This window comes from Pelophylax lessonae (assembly GCF_965119305.1).
Source record: "Pelophylax lessonae genome assembly, chromosome: 3".
Lineage (NCBI taxonomy): Eukaryota > Metazoa > Chordata > Amphibia > Anura > Ranidae > Pelophylax > Pelophylax lessonae.
Window position 1 is genome coordinate 19,729,109 of NC_138770.1, and position 18,556 is coordinate 19,747,664.

The window sequence follows — 18,556 nt, forward strand, 5'->3', positions numbered from 1 at the left end:
ATTCTTTACTCCGGTAGCAGGATCCTTCCTGCAGTCTTGGTGCCCCCCACCGCATTGGTGTAACACCTGGGCCAGGTTGCAGGTGTGACTTTTACGTGAATTTCACGACCGCGGTAGTTCAGCCACTGGTTCTGAGTAAACTAGAGGAGCTGAGGTACCTCTGAAGAATTAGTGGGACTAAAGGACTCTGAGAGCCTCTGAGGGTTGATTTCAGGGGGGATAGTGTAGCAGAAGGACTCTGGCGGCCTCCTAGTAAGTGATAGGGGTGAACAACTCTGAGAGGTTAAATAGGAACGTTGAGAAAGAACATGGACTTTAAAGGCACTGGGTATATAAAACATAAACATTTTATTAATTCACACTTTTAAAACGCCAAAAGAAAAAACAAAATTAACATATACATCGCCTCAAAAAAGGTGTGAATGCACAAAACATCTAAGATATATAGCAATCACATTGCTGAGTTATATCGAACAAGTACAGATTATTGAGGTAACATGGTAAAGTAAGTGATACTTCACATCGGGATGATCCCCCGAAGGTGACAGGTAGATGTGCTGCCTTCCCAGGGTGATCGAGCGATGTGTTTGCACATAAATACAATATTTAATTGAGCCAAGTTGCTCGACATGTTTCGCATTAAGCTTCTTCTGGAGGTAGTAATTCAATGCTCTATATGGTGATAAAATAAAGATCAATTAGATCTGACCTCTGAGAGGTTAGTGCAGCTGAATTGCTGTGGGGACCTGTGAGGCACGAAGGTAAGAAGGAGCTTTTAGGCTCATATGGGCTCTTGGTCTCTGAGGGTTCTCCCACCCCACCTGCACTTACTTTTCTGAACTCCTTAAAGAACTACTACCAGCAAGTGAAGGAAGCCCTCATCATCCCACTGGTCAAGGAATCTGTTGCAGGACACAAAATAGACAAAGAGAAAAACCCCTATCAAATATTGTCCTTTTCCTACCCACACTGGGCTGCTATTGGAGAAAACAGAAGAGACTCCTCCCCTACAGCTCTGTACTCCACCAGCTATCCAATCCCGTCTCTTACAGCAGAGAGTGACAGTGACATCACTCCTGTCAGTCAGCAGGCTGCCGGAGATTGGAGCCTTGCAGCCGGAGTTCTGGCAATTATCCTGATTAGCTGGCAACTCCGGCCAAAAGTAAGCAAGTTCCCCTTCCTGGATATCATGATGACCCGACATTGACCTCACAGCACTGCCTCAGAGCAAACAATTCAAAGGAAGGATTGTATTTATCATTCCTTATCTGCAGATCTAATACTAATTAAATCCAATTCATAAACAAAAACAAACCCAACAGAGAAAAAGGAATTTCTGATCCGGCAGGTCAAGAACCCAGAACTTCAAAAATGTAGCAAACTCTAAATAGTCCAAACTAAATGTGTTCCCATGGGGGCAGTAGTTCCTAAATGTACAGCAACCCTCCTATTACCCCCTTACATCCCCATCCCCCATTGTGTGACCAATAAAATCCACATACTGGTAATTCTTACTTTCTTTTCCCAAAGTTATCCGTCTACAAGGAGACCTGTATAGATCAAATGAGGATGGAGGAGGACCGGAGTCACATGACTGAGAAGATACTAAACCTCACCCTGGAGATCATCTACCTGCTGACCGGAGAGGTGAGGAGGATTCTGGGAGGTCACATGACATCACTCTTATCTCTATTAATAAAACACAGACCTGACCGGAGAGGTGAGGAGGATTCTGGGAGATCACATGACATCACTCTTATCTCTATTAATAAAACACAGACCTGACCGGAGAGGGGAGGAGGATTCTTGGAGGTCACATGACATCACTCTTATCTCTATTAATAAAACACAGACACAGGGGTAACTCTAGGGGGAACAACAGAGGAAGAGGTAGACCACCCTATAGAAAATACGATTCACAAGGGGAGGAATGGAGAGAACCTTTCAAGATTGTCCAGCAAGAACACCCCCAGAGGGGTAGTCACCAAGGGGGGATACCAGTATCCTATCCTGAGAAGGAGGCCCCAATACCCCATCCCAACTCCACACCTCACAGGAGGAAAAGGAGGAGAGGTTGTAGATGTGGCAGAAAAGAAAAGGAAAAAAGAGACTTAACTACAGGAATTTTTAACCTCACAGAGATCACCTTTAACCACTTCAGCACTGCCCACTGTACATTTACTGCGGCACACTGCCGCTGGTGGGCAAAGCGACGTAGCCATACGTCGCTCGCTCAGGCAATGAGTACAATATTAAATGCACCCGTACATGGCATACATCGGTAATCCAATTCCTTGACTTGGAAATTTACAAGTTGGAAAATCATCTTAGTACCCGTACACATTTTAAAGATACTGACCAAAATGGATACATTTCAACCCGGAGTTGTCATCCTACAAGTTGGATGAAGGCTTTTCCAAAGGGTCAGTTCCAAAGAATGTAAAAAAAAGGAATGTAAAAAAAAATGAAAGAGAGATAAATGTAAACAAGAGATTTCAAAAAGGAATAAAAACTAAAATATAAAAAATTATGAAATCTCCCTGATTAAGACAATGTAATGGGGGGGGACCCCATGCTGTGGTGAGCCCGTTACATAGTAATAATGTAACCTTTGGAAAAGCCTTCATCCTCCAAGTTGGATGAAGGCTTTTCCAAAGGGTCAGTTCCAAAGAATAAAGCGGAATTGTAAAAAAGAGGATGATTACCACACATAAACGAACATGCTGATAGGGAGGTTCCTGGAAAAAGGAGATCATAAACAACAACTTGAAACCACGAGGGAACAAGTAGGCCTACTGGATGGAAATACCCTACTAATACCTAAAAATAGGGACCCACAAGGGGACCAGTTCAATTGTGCATTTCTCACAGTTTTCAATGTTCACTATAGAGAGGTAGAAAAAATAGTTAAAATATATTGGCCAATACCTTTAAAGGATCATACTTTGAAAAAAACTCTCCCAAATAAACCTAATTTAATTTACAGGAGGGCCCCAGGGCTGTGCAACATGTTGGCCTTAAATGTAACTCAGCCTCTAAAGAGACCTCTCACCTTGGACCATACTGGTTTTTATAGGTGCAAGGCACGTAGAACGGTCAGGAACAGGAGTAGAAACAGTTTAACCCTCTGTTGTCACGGGGAAAAAATATGAGATAAAACAACTCCTAACCTGTGACAGCGGGTATGTCACTTATCTACTCATGTGTCCTTGCAACCTCCAATTTATAGGTCTCACCACAAGAACACTAGCCAAAAGGGTGGGGGAGCACATAGAGAACATTAGAAAGGGGTATATACATCATAATGTCTCCAACCATTTCAAACCGGTACACAACCAGGACCCGTCACTGTTGAGATTGTGGGGTATAGACAAAGTTCGTCCTTATTGGAGAGGTACAAATATGACCAAAAAGGTCTCCCAAATGGAGACCCAATGGCTATATAGGCTCCAATCACTGTATCCCCAGGGCCTCAACATTGATATGGATTTAAATTGCTTTATTACTGATTACTAATTTTCAACTTCCTTTTCTTAAGAAAACTTTTTATACTTTTATTAAGGTTCATTATTACTATGCAACGGGCTCACCACAGCATGGGGTCCTCCCCATTACATTGTCTTAATCAGGGAGATTTCATCATTTTTTATATTTTAGTTTTTATTCCTTTTTGAAATCTCTTGTTTACATTTATCTCTCTTTCATTTTTTTTCACATTCCCTTTTCAGTGAAGTGCAGTTTTGCCATCTGACTTGTAAATAGATCAATCGTGGTCCTAATTGTAGGGCAAAGTCATTATACATTATTTTTTTATGGCAGGTGCAATCTCAAAGATCTAAATGTAGAACCCCTCATGTGTGGTCTGCTCAACCATAAAATGATGATATTTATATTTTTATATGTTTTGTATAAGCGCCATAAATACATTTTTAAAATGTTATACTTCATCATGGTGTTTGTCAGAATGATATACGATTGATTATACACCAGGGTTCCTCCAGCATGTGTGGATGAATATATCCTGATAGAGGCAAACATCTATTCCTATGTTTGCCCCCCCCCCCACCTCATTTTGGAGGAGCTTAACCAATCCCACTCATTCATTAATGCAAACCGGAAACAGTCACTTCCTGAAGATGCCAAGTACGGTGAAACGTATGCCTGAGCGGGGATTCCTCACTTCCCTGAATTCCAGGTGACTTCCCTTTCAAGCCTAGTACCGAGAGGGAGGCATGGATCGCACGCCGGCGCCATACGGTTCACATCCACACATGCTGTAGCAATCATCGTGCAGGGCAGACACGGTTACCTGTGAGTGCAAAATCTCTTTTATATCGCTTTGAAAGAAACATCAATAAAATGACTCCACTAGAAGCCCTTTCAATATCTTTGGTGGAGTACATCCTTACTTCTCTAGCTACATCCAGAGGGGTCTTTGGAGCGGTATGGTGTGAGCCGAGGAACCAATTGGTCCTCTATACAGAGTTTTTTGACTTCCTGTAAAAAGGGGTCAAACACTTTTGGTGAGTTGCCATCTTCCCTCAGAGCCTCTGTGATGAGGGAACTGGAAGATATCCCCTTCACAGAATCACTCCGTATATTTGGAGTTGGGAACAGTCACATTGGATTTATATTTGCATTTATGTGTCCAGAGCTTCTCCCATTCTTTGGAACTCTCTACCCCAATCTGTCCGACTGTCCCCTAATCTATCCATCTTTAAACGATCCCTGAAAACTCTTCTCTTTAAAGAAGCCTACCCGGCTACTAACTAATAACACTGTTCCACTTGCTCCATCAGCTCATCCCCCACAGCTATTGCCTTTTGTATCAATTGACCCTCCCTTTTAGATTGTAAGCTCTAACGAGCAGGGCCCTCTGATTACTTTTGTACCAAATTGTAGTGTAACTGTAATGTCTGCCTTCATTTTGTTAAGCTCTGTGCAAACTGTTGGCGCTATATAAATCCTGTATAATAATAATAATAATAATGTGTCACGGATTGGCGTTATTTGTTTTATGTATTTACTATGGATTAGTCCATTACTAGAGCTATGGACTTTAATTCATACAGGTCACTTGTTGGATAATACATTGATTATTTGGTCTAGCTCCACATCTTTATTTACTATAATTTTCATGTATAAAGCTATTTATATCTATTGCACATCGAGGGCGCTATCACCTTCTATTATTAGTCTTATCTCTATTACTAAAACACAGACCTGACCGGAGAGGTGAGGAGGATTCTGGGAGGTCACATGACATCACTCTTATTTCTATTACTAAAACACAGACCTGACCGGAGAGGTGAGGAGGATTCTGGGAGGTCACATGACATCACTCTTATCTTTATTAATAAAACACAGACCTGACTGGAGAGGTGAGGAGGATTCTGGGAGGTCACATGACATCACTCTTATTTCTATTACTAAAACACAGACCTGACCAGAGAGGTGAGGAGGATTCTGGGATTCTAACATGACATTCCTATTGGTTCTTCAATACAGAGATTCCCTCTTCTGAAGTCAGGTGATCATATGACCATCACAGTGCCTCCATGTGACTCCCTAAAACCTGAGAGACACAACATGCAGAAGATTCTAGAAGTCACTAAGAAGATGATGGAGCTGCTGACAGGAGAGGTGAGCGGTGCTGGGAATTCTGGGACATTATCCAGTAACAGACAAGGGATGTGTCTGGATGGTGACTGTATCATTGTGTGTGTCAGGTTCCTATAAGGTGTCAGGATGTCACTGTCTATTTCTCCATGGAGGAGTGGGAGTATTTAGAAGGACACAAGGACCTCTACAAGAACGTCATGATGGAGAATCAGCCGTCCCTCACATCACTGGGTAAGAGGAGACTTTATTGTAAAGGAGAGAGCAGTACGGAGGCTCCACCTAGATCCCCCATCATCTGATAAACACATAGAAACAATGTATTCAGTCAGTGTGTGTGTTTCCTACAGATGGATCCAGTAATGGGAACCCAGCAGAGAGATGTCCCCGTCCTCTGTATTCCCGGGATTCCACACAGGAAGATCACACCATCCCCCACCATCATCAGGTAGATGAGGAACAATCACTGATAGTATCATTAGGATCTTTACATTATCTGCATTGTTACATTGATGTCATTTTTATTATATATTCAGAGTGGAATCCTCGGGGATGATAATATTGTTGTTAAAGAAGAGTATAAAGAGGAGGATGAGGAGTATGAAGTAATGGAGTTTATAGAAGGACACAAGGATATGATGGAGCCACCTAATACCAGGAACAAACCAGAGAGATGTCCCCGTCCTCTGTATTCCCGGGATTCCACACAGGAAGGTCACACCATCCCTCACTGTTTCAAGGTTGGTGGGACAGAGAATATAGAATGTGGACTCGTGGAGACGATGTGTGTATTCTTTTTGGTGAGGTCACAATAATAATTATTATGTCATACAGATGTTATTATTGATCTTTCTCTTGGTTTAGGGTGAAGATCCGATAGATATAAAAGTTGATGTTAAAACAGAAGACAAAGAGACGTATGAGAGGGATGATCAACATTCTGCAGAGGTGGATGGAATAACGGGGACATCAAAGATCAGCACAGGTGGGTCCTTAACATTAAATACATTACATACTCCTGACCCCTGCACTATATACTCTATATTGTACATTACATAATTCTGATACTATATAGTCCTATCTGTTGTATCTTATACATTAAGTTGTACATTACATAGTCCTGCTCTCCCCTCTACCCACTGCTATATATACACATAATATGGATTCTCTTTTGTTACACCCATTTCCTACCAGCTGGACATTTTATATCTGATGATCTGATTGGAGGACAGACTTTTACATGGTGATAATAATGTGATAACATCCTCCAACTTAGGAACCTTAAACAGAAAGTGATAATGAGGGAGGAGTCAGTAACCCAATGATGGAGATCTTCAGGATCAGTCCAGTCTTCATCTTGGTTGTTCTCCCCCCATCCTCACTCTCTGACCTCTGGTGGGACTCAGCCCCGCTGTTATTCATGACTAAATTATGGACTAAATAAGGAAGTGCGGGACTTCTTGTGTTGGGAAGATGGCAATGAGTGATAGAGGGGTGGGGACACTCGTCCTATAATCCCCTCATCACTGTCACTCCTATAAAAGACAGTTCTCATTGTTTCCTCACTCTCTGACTAAGGTCCATGAATAAAGAAATTAACTGGTAGAAGATCAGAGGACCCATTTACTAGTTACCTTGAGGGTGGAATTGTAAGATCCTCAGAGACAAAGCTGCCTGATGTGGGCGGAGTCCTGCTTTTGGAGAACCAATCGGCTCATGTCTAGTAATAATCTTTGTATTTCTATTTTAGTAGATGGACGGGAGATGAGGAAAACCTCAGAGGATTGTCTCACTTTGTCTCCAGACTGTAAAGTGGAAGATGAGGACATCACACAGTATAGTCCAGGAGAAAACCCGGCTAACTCAAATGTCCATCCGGCACCACACAGTGTAGATGGACCATCGTATTCCTCTTATCCTGAGGAACCTCAGACTGTGAGGGACGGTGCCGGACCATCGTATTCCTCTTATCCTGAGGAACCTCAGACTGTGAGGGACGGTGCCGGACCATCGTATTCCTCTTATCCTGAGGACCCTCAGACTGTGAGGGACAGTGCCGGACCATCGTATTGCTCTTATCCTGAGGAACCTCAGACTGTGAGGGACGGTGCCGTCCTTCCAACAGATAAGAGGTTTTTCTGTACTGAGTGCGGGAAGTGTTTCCAATCTTTATTCCATGTTAATAGACATAAAAGATCCCACACCGGGGAAAAAACACATTCCTGTCCTGAGTGCAGGAAATGTTTTTCAGGGAAGTCCAATCTTTACAAACATAAGAAATCTCACAAGGGGGAGAAGCCATATTTCTGTCCTGAGTGTGGTAAATGTTTTTCACAGAAGTCCAGTCTTTGCAGACATCAAAGATCTCATAGGGGGGAGAAGCCGTATTCCTGTTCTGAGTGCGGGAAATGTTTTTCACTGAAGTTCTATCTTGACACACATCAGAGGACTCACACAGGTCAGAAGCCGTATTCCTGTCCTGAGTGTGGGAAATGTTTTTCACAAAGGTCCAGTCTTTCCACACATCGGAGATCTCACACAGGGCAGAGGCTGTATTCCTGTCCTGAGTGCGGGAAATGTTTTTCAGTGAAGTCCAATCTTTACAAACATCAGATATCTCACAAGGGGGAGAAGCCCTATTCCTGTCCTGAGTGTGGGAAATGTTTTTCACGGAAGTCCAGCCTTTGCAGACATCAGAGATCTCATATGGGGGAAAAACCGTATTCCTGTTCTGAGTGCGGAAAATGTTTTTTAGTGAAGTCTCATCTTGACACACATCAGAGATGTCACACGGGGGAGAAGCAGTATTCCTGTCCTGAGTGTGGGAAATGTTTTTCACAGAAGTCCTATCTTTACATACATCAGAGATCTCACACAGGAGAGAAGCCGTATTCCTGTCCTGAGTGCGGGAAATGTTTTTCACTGAAGTTCTATCTTGACACACATCAGAGGACTCACACAGGTCAGAAGCCGTATTCCTGTGCTGAGTGTGGGAAATGTTTTTCACAAAGGTCCAGTCTTTCCACACATCAGAGATCTCACACAGGGCAGAGGCTGTATTCCTGTCCTGAGTGTGGGAAATGTTTTTCACGGAAGTCAAATCTTGACACACATCAGAGATCTCACAGAGGGGAGAAGCATTAGTCTTGTCCTGAGTGCGGGAAATTTTTTTCTCAGATGTCCCATCTTTTCACACATCAGAGATCTCACACGGGGGAGAAGCCGTATTCCTGTCCTGAGTGCGGGAATTGTTCCTGACTGAAGTCCTATCTTCCTGTACATCAGGGATCCCACACAACCCTCGAGGTGTATGAGTGCCTTGAGTGTGGAAAATGTCTTCTATATGAATGTTGGTGGACATGTGTGGAAGAAGCACACCCTGATATACACCTCAGATATACTCCATGGCTGATCTTCATCATGTAAGAAACAGTTTCATGGGTGTGGAAATTTTTGATAAAACGACTTATCCAAGGGACTAAATCGGGGTCCCAATCTACTTGCCCCTATGACAGTCTACTTGTCCCTTATAATGAAAAGAAATGGCTGCACTCAGATGTGGTCAAAATCCAGGTTTATTAGACATCCCAATGTGGCAAAAAAGTGGCAAGGTAGACGCGTTTCACACACTAAGATATGTGCGTAATCATTACAAGGAAAAACTGGTATAACATCTCGATATATACACACACATGTATTCAATAAACAATTAACAATTGATAATAGGTGGTACAAGTGAAGAGGTAAACCATTATCCTGGATTGCAGGTGATACAAAAACATCTTGATTTCAGTGATGAACAATGTGAACAATTCGTATTGCATAGTGTATGGGCATGAAAAAAAACGTTTTTATATAAAATCCTAAAAGGAAAAGAAACAAGTGCATGTGTAGATTGGATGAAACATGTGAACGAGAAAAGAAACTTATATAAAGTATAATAATAAAAATTGTTAAAAACAACCTATGCAATTCAATCAATAAAACATGAATAAGCACATAGGTGTAAATACATGAAATGCATTATGACATTATGGATTATCCGCTATATATATATATATATATATATATATATGACAACCAACCATTCCCCCATAAAAGCAAAATCATAGAGAAATGGAATGGCCAGGAGTGTGTAACATCGGACAAACCACCGATTGTATGTACATCTGACCGTGTATGTGGGCGGAAAACAGGAAAAAAGGAAATATATATAAAGAATCGGATAAGACCAATAGATATATATATATCTAAGAACATATGTAAATAGAGGGCGAGACAAGAGAAATGTATATGAATGTAAAATGAGTCACATATATTATATTATATTAATGAATACTAGATAGTGGGATGTTAAACCGTCTATAGCATAAAACAAACTATGCTGGTCTCGTATATCGTTTATTTTGCTTTATAATATTTTATTTTGTTGTTATTTTATTTCATTAATTTTATTTTAGTTTTATTTTATATATTATAGGTATGTGTGGATCTAAGATTACAATGGTACACAAATAAATAAAGCACTGCCGCATCCTGAGAGGGATAAAAAATAGAATAAAGTAAAATAAAATAAAAACTTCACCAGGTGTTGCAGTGATTTATCGAGTGTATCAAAGTAGAAAGATTCCCCGCTGGAGAAAACAGACTAATCCTCCGCGGTATGTAATGAGAGGGGAAAGAGAAGCCCTATGCGTGTTATTATCAACAAAATTATCAACAAGGTGTTAAGTACATATCTATATGGACATGAATCACATCATACAAGATATTTATATATATATATATATATATGATTGATGCACAGGGTGGTCTTATTCATAGAAATGGGTCACATCCCATTCAAAGTTCATACCTTGTGGTATACGGGTCTGTAAATGAAAAATCTAAAAGACCTCTCTTTTGCATAATAGCCAAAGGGTGTCGTCGTCCCAACCCCAGGGGTGATTTGATTTTTTGGATAATTTGTATTTTCATTGCTGTATTGTCCCCATTATGGTACATATTAAAATGTTTAGCTACATTAGTTTTGGAGTTTTTGGTCACACTATTTAAATGTTCATTGAACCGGTCACGTAAACGCCTGATTGTCCTGCCCACATATTGCATATGGCAAATGTTACATAATTGGTTTTACAATTAAAGATATGATTAATGTTGTAACTTTTAAAAAACTATACACTAAACTACACACCATGCCAAGCTCACTTTCTCCACCCCCTACAGCGCAGAATTCAAAGAAGTCAGAGACATCATTAACAGACATCTTCCCATGTTATGCGCCGATGAAATATGTGCCAACATACTTCAAGAAGGCACTAATGTGGTTCCCCGGCGTGCCCGCACTGTTGGACAGGCACTATCCCCCAGTTTCTTCTGTAGAAATGTCCCTAAAATGCCTACTTGGTTACACTTTAAAGGGAACTACAAATGTGGAGCCAATGGATGCCCATGTTGCACCACATACTAACGGGAAATCAATTTACTTCCAATCATACGGGTAAAAGTTACAACATTAATCATTTCTTCTTCTTTAAGAACAATGTAACATGTTCCCGAAGGTGAACTTCTCCCCGTACTGCTGTCACACAGAGGGCTCGGATCGCTGAGCCTCTGCAGGAACAGGAACATGTAACATCTTCCCGAAGGTGAACTTCTCCCCACACTGCTGTCACACAGAGGGCTCGGTTAGCTGAGCCTCTGCAGGAACAGGAACATGTAACATCTTCCCGAAGGTGAACTTCTCCCCACCCTGCTGTCACACAGAGGGCTTGGATAGCTGAGGCTCTGCAGGAACAGGAACATGTAACATGTTCCCAAAGGTGAACTTCTCCCCGCACTGCTGTCACACAAAGGGCTCTGATCGCTGAGTCGCTGCAGGAACAGCAACATGTAACATGTTCCCGAAGGTGAACTTCTCCCCGTAATGCTGTCACACAGAGGGCTCGGATCGCTGAGCCTCTGCAGGAACAGGAACATGTAACATCTTCCCGAAGGTGAACTTCTCCCCGCACTGCTGTCACACAGAGGGCTTGGATCGCTGAGTCGCTGCAGGAACATGTAACATGTACCCGAAGGGGAATTTCTCCCCGCACTGCTGTCACACAGAGGGCTTGGATCGCTGAGCCTCTGCAGGAACAGGAACATGTAACATCTTCCCGAAGGTGAACTTCTCCCCGCACTGCTGTCACACAGAGGGCTCGGATCGCTGAGCCTCTGCAGGAATAGGAACATGCAACATGTTCCCAAAGGTGAAGTTCTCCCCGTACTGCTGTCACACAGAGGGCTCGGATCGCTGAGCCTCTGCAGGAACAGGAACATGTAACATCTTCCCGAAGGTGAACTTCTCCCCACACTGCTGTCACACAGAGGGCTCGGATCGCTGAGCCTCTGCAGGAACAGGAACATGTAACATCTTCCCGAAGGTTAACTTCTCCCCGCACTGCTGTCACACAGAGGGCTTGGATAGCTGAGGCTCTGCAGGAACAGGAACATGTAACATGTTCCCAAAGGTGAACTTCTCCCCGCACTGCTGTCACAAAAAGGGCTCTGATCGCTGAGTCGCTGCAGGAACAGCAACATGTAACATGTTCCCGAAGGTGAACTTCTCCCCGTAATGCTGTCACACAGAGGGCTCGGATCGCTGAGCCTCTGCAGGAACAGGAACATGTAACATCTTCCCGAAGGTGAACTTCTCCATGCACTGCTGTCACACAGAGGGCTTGGATCGCTGAGTCGCTGCAGGAACAGGAACATGTAACATGTACCCGAAGGGGAATTTCTCCCCGCACTGCTGTCACACAGAGGGCTCGGATCGCTGAGCCTCTGCAGGAACAGGAACATGTAACATCTTGCCAAAGGTGAACTTCTCCCCGCACTGCTGTCACACAGAGGGCTCGGATCACTGAGCCTCTGCAGGAATAGGAACATGCAGCATGTTCCCAAAGGTGAACTTCTCCCCGCACTGCTGTCACACAGAGGGCTCGGATCGCTGAGCCGCTACAGGAACATGAAACATGTTCCCGAAGGTGAACTTCTCCCCGCACTGCTGTCACACAGAGGGCTCGGATCGCTGAGCCTCTGCAGGAATAGGAACATGCAACATGTTCCCAAAGGTGAACTTCTCCCCGCACTGCTGTCACACAGAGGGCTCGGATCGCTGAGCCGCTACAGGAACATGTAACATGTTCCCGAAGGTGAACTTCTCCCCGCACTGCTGTCACACAGAGGGCTTGGATTGCTGAGCCGCTGCAGGAATAGGAAAATGTAACATGTTCCCAAAGGTGAACTTCTCCCCGCACTGCTGTCACACAGAGGGCTCGGATCACTGAGCCTCTGCAGGAACAGGAACATGTAACATGTTCCCGAAGGTGAACTTCTCCCCACCCTTCTGTCACACAGAGGGCTCGGATCACTGAGCCTCTGCAGGAACAGGAACATGTAACATGTTCCCGAAGGTGAACTTCTCCCCGCACTGCTGTCACACAGAGGGCTCGGATCACTGAGCCTCTGCAGGAACAGGAACATGTAACATCTTGCCGAAGGTGAACTTCTCCCCGCACTGCTGTCACACAGAGGGCTTGGATAGCTGAGCCTCTGCAGGAACAGGAACATGTAACATGTTCCCAAAGGTGAACTTCTCCCCGCACTGCTGTCACACAGAGGGCTCTGATCACTGAGTCGCTGCAGGAACAGCAACATGTAACATGTTCCCGAAGGTGAACTTCTCCCCGCACTGCTGTCACACAGAGGGCTTGGATACCTGAGGCTCTGCAGGAACATGTAACATGTTCCCAAAGGTGAACTTCTCCCCACACTGCTGTCACACAGAGGGCTCCGATCGCTGAGCCTCTGCAGGAACAGGAACATGTAACATCTTCCCGAAGGTGAACTTCTCCCCGCACTGCTGTCACACAGAGGGCTTGGATAGCTGAGGCTCTGCAGGAACATGTAACATGTTCCCAAAGGTGAACTTCTCCCCGCACTGCTGTCACACAGAGGGCTCTGATCGCTGAGTCGCTGCAGGAACAGCAACATGTAACATGTTCCCGAAGGTGAACTTCTCCCCGTAATGCTGTCACACAGAGGGCTCGGATCGCTGAGCCTCTGCAGGAACAGGAACATGTAACATCTTCCCGAAGGTGAACTTCTCCCCGCACTGCTGTCACACAGAGGGCTTGGATAGCTGAGCCTCTGCAGGAACAGGAACATGTGACATGTTTCCAAAGGTGAACTTCTCCCCGCACTGCTGTCACACAGAGGGCTCTGATCGCTGAGTCGCTGCAGGAACAGCAACATGTAACATGTTCCCGAAGGTGAACTTCTCCCCGTACTGCTGTCACACAGAGGGCTCGGATCGCTGAGCCTCTGCAGGAACAGGAACATGTAACATCTTCCCGAAGGTGAACTTCTCCCCGCACTGCTGTCACACAGAGGGCTTGGATCGCTGAGCCGCTGCAGGAACATGTAACATCTTCCCGAAGGTGAACTTCTCCCCGCACTGCTGTCACACAGAGGGCTCTGATCGCTGAGCCGCTGCAGGAACATGTTCCCAAAGGTGAACTTCTCCCTGCACTGCTGTCGCACAGAGGGCTTGGATCACTGAGCCGCTACAGGAACATGTAACATGTTCCTGAAGGTGAACTTTTTTTCTTTAACCCTTTCACTGCCAGAGCTGGTTTTGCATTTTTTGCCCACATGTTTAATAATTCATTTGAGGCCTGAAGATTATATAAATCCCCCAAAACATTAAATAATTTCTAAAAGCAGACACCCTAGAGAATAAAATAGTGGTAGTTCCAATTCTTTATGTCACACAATATTACCGCAAAAGTCTAGGAAACGCAAAATATCAGTAAATAACACACAGTTCATTTTAGGGGGCACAAAAACACAATAAAATACCCAATTTTTTCAGTAAAATATAAAAGCCGAGGTTGCACCGAGTAAATAGATACCCAACGCGTCACACATTAAATGTGCCTTCGCCTATGAAATGGTGACAAACTTCAGTACCCTATATTTTCTATAGGTGACGCTATAAAAGCCCCTATAGGTCATCAGTTTAGTGTTATAGAGGAGGTCTGGTGCTGGAATTATCGCTCTCATTCCGGTGTGTGCGGCGATATGTAACGTGTATCACAATCAATGTTTTCAGGCGTAGGCGCCCCAAGTGCTGCGTTTATGTTTGTAAGTGTGTATATGTGGGGGTGGGGGGGCATCAAAAAGTGTTTGGAGGGGGGATTTTATGTGCCTGGGTGTAACTTTAATTTTGTACGAGTAAAAAAAAATTTTTTTTTTTACTTACATTTTTTCATACACATGTCTATTATCCCGCTAATCTTTATAACTCATGACCAGCTGACTTTGACCCCGCCATTTATCACCATCTCTTGCTATGTACCCCAAGCGTTGTGTAAGTAGCACAGATGTTAATTTACAATGTTATAAAATTATATGATTGCTATGTATTTTTATTTCCTGTAAATTTCCTGTAAATAGAGCCCTTAGTTCCTTGGCCAGGCATGGCTTCATACAGACATCTGAGGTCCTCCTCATACACTGGTGAGTTCAGTACACACTGAAGGATAGAACGTCATCAAAGCAGCAATATTAAAGCTACCCTTCATTTAAACCTGAAATTTTGCATTTGGCCATTAGATGGCGCCAAGTATGATAGATGTTAGCGCCATCTAATGAACAAATGTAACATTGTTTATTTTCATTTGATGGAAAACTTTCACCCAGCTCAGCAGATCCCTTCATTCCTCCAATACCCCCATTCACACAGAAGGAATGTACATGCATTGTCCCTGGGCAGATTACTATGTAAATTATTCATGAATAGACCCCTAAATGTCAGGAGAGGTTTATATAAAGATGGGAAGTATGGAGCAGATAAATGAATAGACCTCCTAGCAATGTTATTACCAGGCTGCAGCTAGGGGGAGCTCTAATGTGACCCCAGCAGAGTGATCCCAACTAGCTCACATTAACCCTTTCACTGCCAGAGCTGTTATTGCATTATTTTTGCACACATAGTAAAATTCAGATTTTGGGCCTGAAGATTAGATAAAACCCCCATACATATATTTTCTGAAAGCAGAGGCCCTGGAGAATAAAATGGTGGTAATTGTTAAGGTGTTCCTCGTACACAAATGTCACCTTCATATCCGGGTTTATTTTCTCCTTTCCCCCATTTTCTATGGTGTGATCTTTTCTACAATACTTTGTTATACATAAAATAGTGGAAAATTAGTGTAATAACCACAACAACACCTCTCCATTCACATTGGCGCCATGATGAAAATATATAAACAGTAAAAAAAAGTGAAAAGATGTGCAAACATCACATTCCAAACATTCCTCAAACAAAGTCCATTAATAAGTGTGAGGAAAGTTCTCCGCTTCCTTATATAAACACCACATAGTGCTCGTGTCATCCTTCTCCCCTCTGGGGGGCGCTCACCACAACTATATGCCTCCCACCTCCATGGGTGGGAACACACACACATTATACACAATGTTTGGGTAAAATATAAAAGATGAGGTGTGATGAGTAAATAGATATCAAACACGTCCAGTAATAAAAATGTGTGTGCCTGTGACATCCCAACAAACTGCAGTACCTAAAAATCTCCATAGGGGGCGCTTTCCTGCTCATCAGTTTAGAGATAAGTGTGATCTCTGGGGGTAGAATAATTCCTCTCACTCCGACATTGGTGGTGATACCTCACATGTGTGCTGCAATCACGCTTTACATACATATACACCCTGTGTGTGCGTTTCCAGGTGTGTGCAGGGCAGCGGGGGTTACTTTTCATTTTTTACCGTACATTTTATTATCATTTTTATTTTTTTAACTTGTTTAATTTTTTTAATACATTTAATTATAATTTATATTTTCTAACTTGTTAATTCTTTATTACTTTTATTTTTATCACAAGAAGGTAACAAACCCCCATGTGATATCATTGGTCAGGTGACAGGTCCTCTTTATGAGACATGGGGGGGTGCATTAGACCTCCAATGTCTCCTCTACCCTCCAATGCACAGATGACGCTCGGTTAGATGCTTCCTTGGCGGGATCATCCGGGGAAACGGGAAACTCAGAGTTAAGGACTGCTGGCTTCATTTGGTGCAGAAGAGATCGGGGGATGGACCTTCACCAGTCTCCTCCCTCTTGGCCTCCTGAAGCCGATGGGTGTGTTCTTGGGGTACCAGGACAAGTGGAAGAGCCCCAGAACCACACTGGGGGGGGGCATGGTCAAGGTTGGGGGTAGCAGGCTGCCTGCAATGTATATTGGATTAGGCAGCTATACAGCCCCCCTGATCACTCTTACTGTACAGATGGGAGCCGGCTGAAGAAAACAAGCATTGCTACTGCCGCCATCAGCTTCACTCTCTGGGTGTACTATGTCCCTCCAAAGAGCTGAACTGGTTAAATATCATTCCTGGGGGGGTCCTAATCCTGAGGGGGGTCCTAATCCTGGGGGGGTCCTGATCCTGCCTGTGAAGGGGCATCTCTGTGATGTACAGAAAGTGCTGCAGCTGCGCTGACATTTACAAAGGAAAAATTGCCATAACAGCACACAGCCCCCCCCCCCCCCGAGGGTCTTCTATGTATTGGGGGACCTTTGGAAGTCTGTGTGTGTAAAGTAAAGAAGCCGGCAATGAAATGTCATTTCCTGGCAATTTATCTGATTAATTTTTTCTTTGTAAATGTCCGTTTTTCTGTAGCGCCTCCTACAGCAAGTATGAGAAACTGTATAGAGCTCCCCAAATACATATCAGACCCTCTGAGTATAAGATGGATATTAAGGGGGGGGACCTCACACAAAAAAAAAGTGTGCGCCCCCCAGAAAATACCCTTAATCCAAGCATGCAGCCTGGCTGACCAGGAAAAGAGGGAGGGACAAGTGTGTGGCTCCTCCCCTCCTCCTGAACCATGCCAGGCCATGTGCCCTCAACATAGGGGTACTTTTCCAGGGGGTACCCCTCTTGGTAAAGCACCTTGTCCCCATGTTGATAAGGACAAGAGCCTCATCCCCACAACCCTGGCCTGGAGGATGTGGGGGTCTATGGGGAATTTAGGAATCTGAAAGTGTCCAGATAAAGCCCCCCCCCACACACACATTAATGAGTTTGGGGTACATAGTACATAGCACCCCTACTCATTCACCAAACAAAAAAAGAAATAAAATAATAAAGGCTCTCAATGTCCTTGATTAACCACTTCTGAACCGGAAGGATTTGCCCCTTAATGACCAGGCCCAATTTTGCGATTCGGCACTGCATTACTTTAACTGACATTTGCGCAGTCGTGCAACGCTGTACCCAAATAAAATAAACAAAAAAAGCGACAGTTCTGAAAAAAAAACAATAATTTTTACATTCTGCTATATAACATTCCCAAAAAAAAAAAAAAATTAAAAAATCAGAATTTAACATTTTAGGCCAATTTGTTTTCAGCTACATATTTTTGGTAAAAAAAAATTCCTAATAAGCGTATTTTGATTGGTTTGCGCAATAGTTTTCACGTCTACTAACTAAGATTTATGTCATTTTTATTGTTTTTTTTTTTTTTTACTAGTAATGGCGACGATCTGCGATTTTTTGCAGAACTTTGACATTGCGGCGGACAGATCGGACCCCTGACTGATATTTTTGACACTTTTGGGGGGACCAGTGACATTACTACAGTGCTATAAATATGCATCGTTACTGTAATAATGACACTGGCAGGGAAGGGGTTAACCCTGTGGGTGATCAAGGGGTTAAATGTGAGCCTAGGGGAGTGACTCCAACTGTGGGAGGTGTGGTTTGTGAAATGACCATAGAGAAATGCGATCCTATATAGAAGGATCACAGGCACTCTATGATCATTTCAGGGAGAAGAACGGTCAGCTGTGTTTACAACAGCCGACCGTCCTCTCTC

At 43.5% G+C, this 18,556-nt stretch overlaps 2 protein-coding genes across 2 annotated transcripts in view; both read left to right on the forward strand.

The window, feature by feature from the left end:
- LOC309550239 (uncharacterized protein) overlaps positions 1-18,556 on the forward strand; it is a gene marked incomplete at both ends in the record, with an annotated part of 1,760,330 nt that overhangs the window by 1,704,233 nt on the left and 37,541 nt on the right. The window contains 3 exon segments of the mRNA XM_082250650.1: positions 7,935-8,619; positions 8,622-8,630; positions 8,797-8,843. Coding sequence (XP_082106776.1) covers positions 7,935-8,619; positions 8,622-8,630; positions 8,797-8,843 — 741 coding nt within the window.
- LOC309548816 (uncharacterized protein) overlaps positions 1-18,556 on the forward strand; it is a 530,695-nt gene that overhangs the window by 320,330 nt on the left and 191,809 nt on the right. The gene's annotated exons all lie outside the window — the stretch shown is intronic.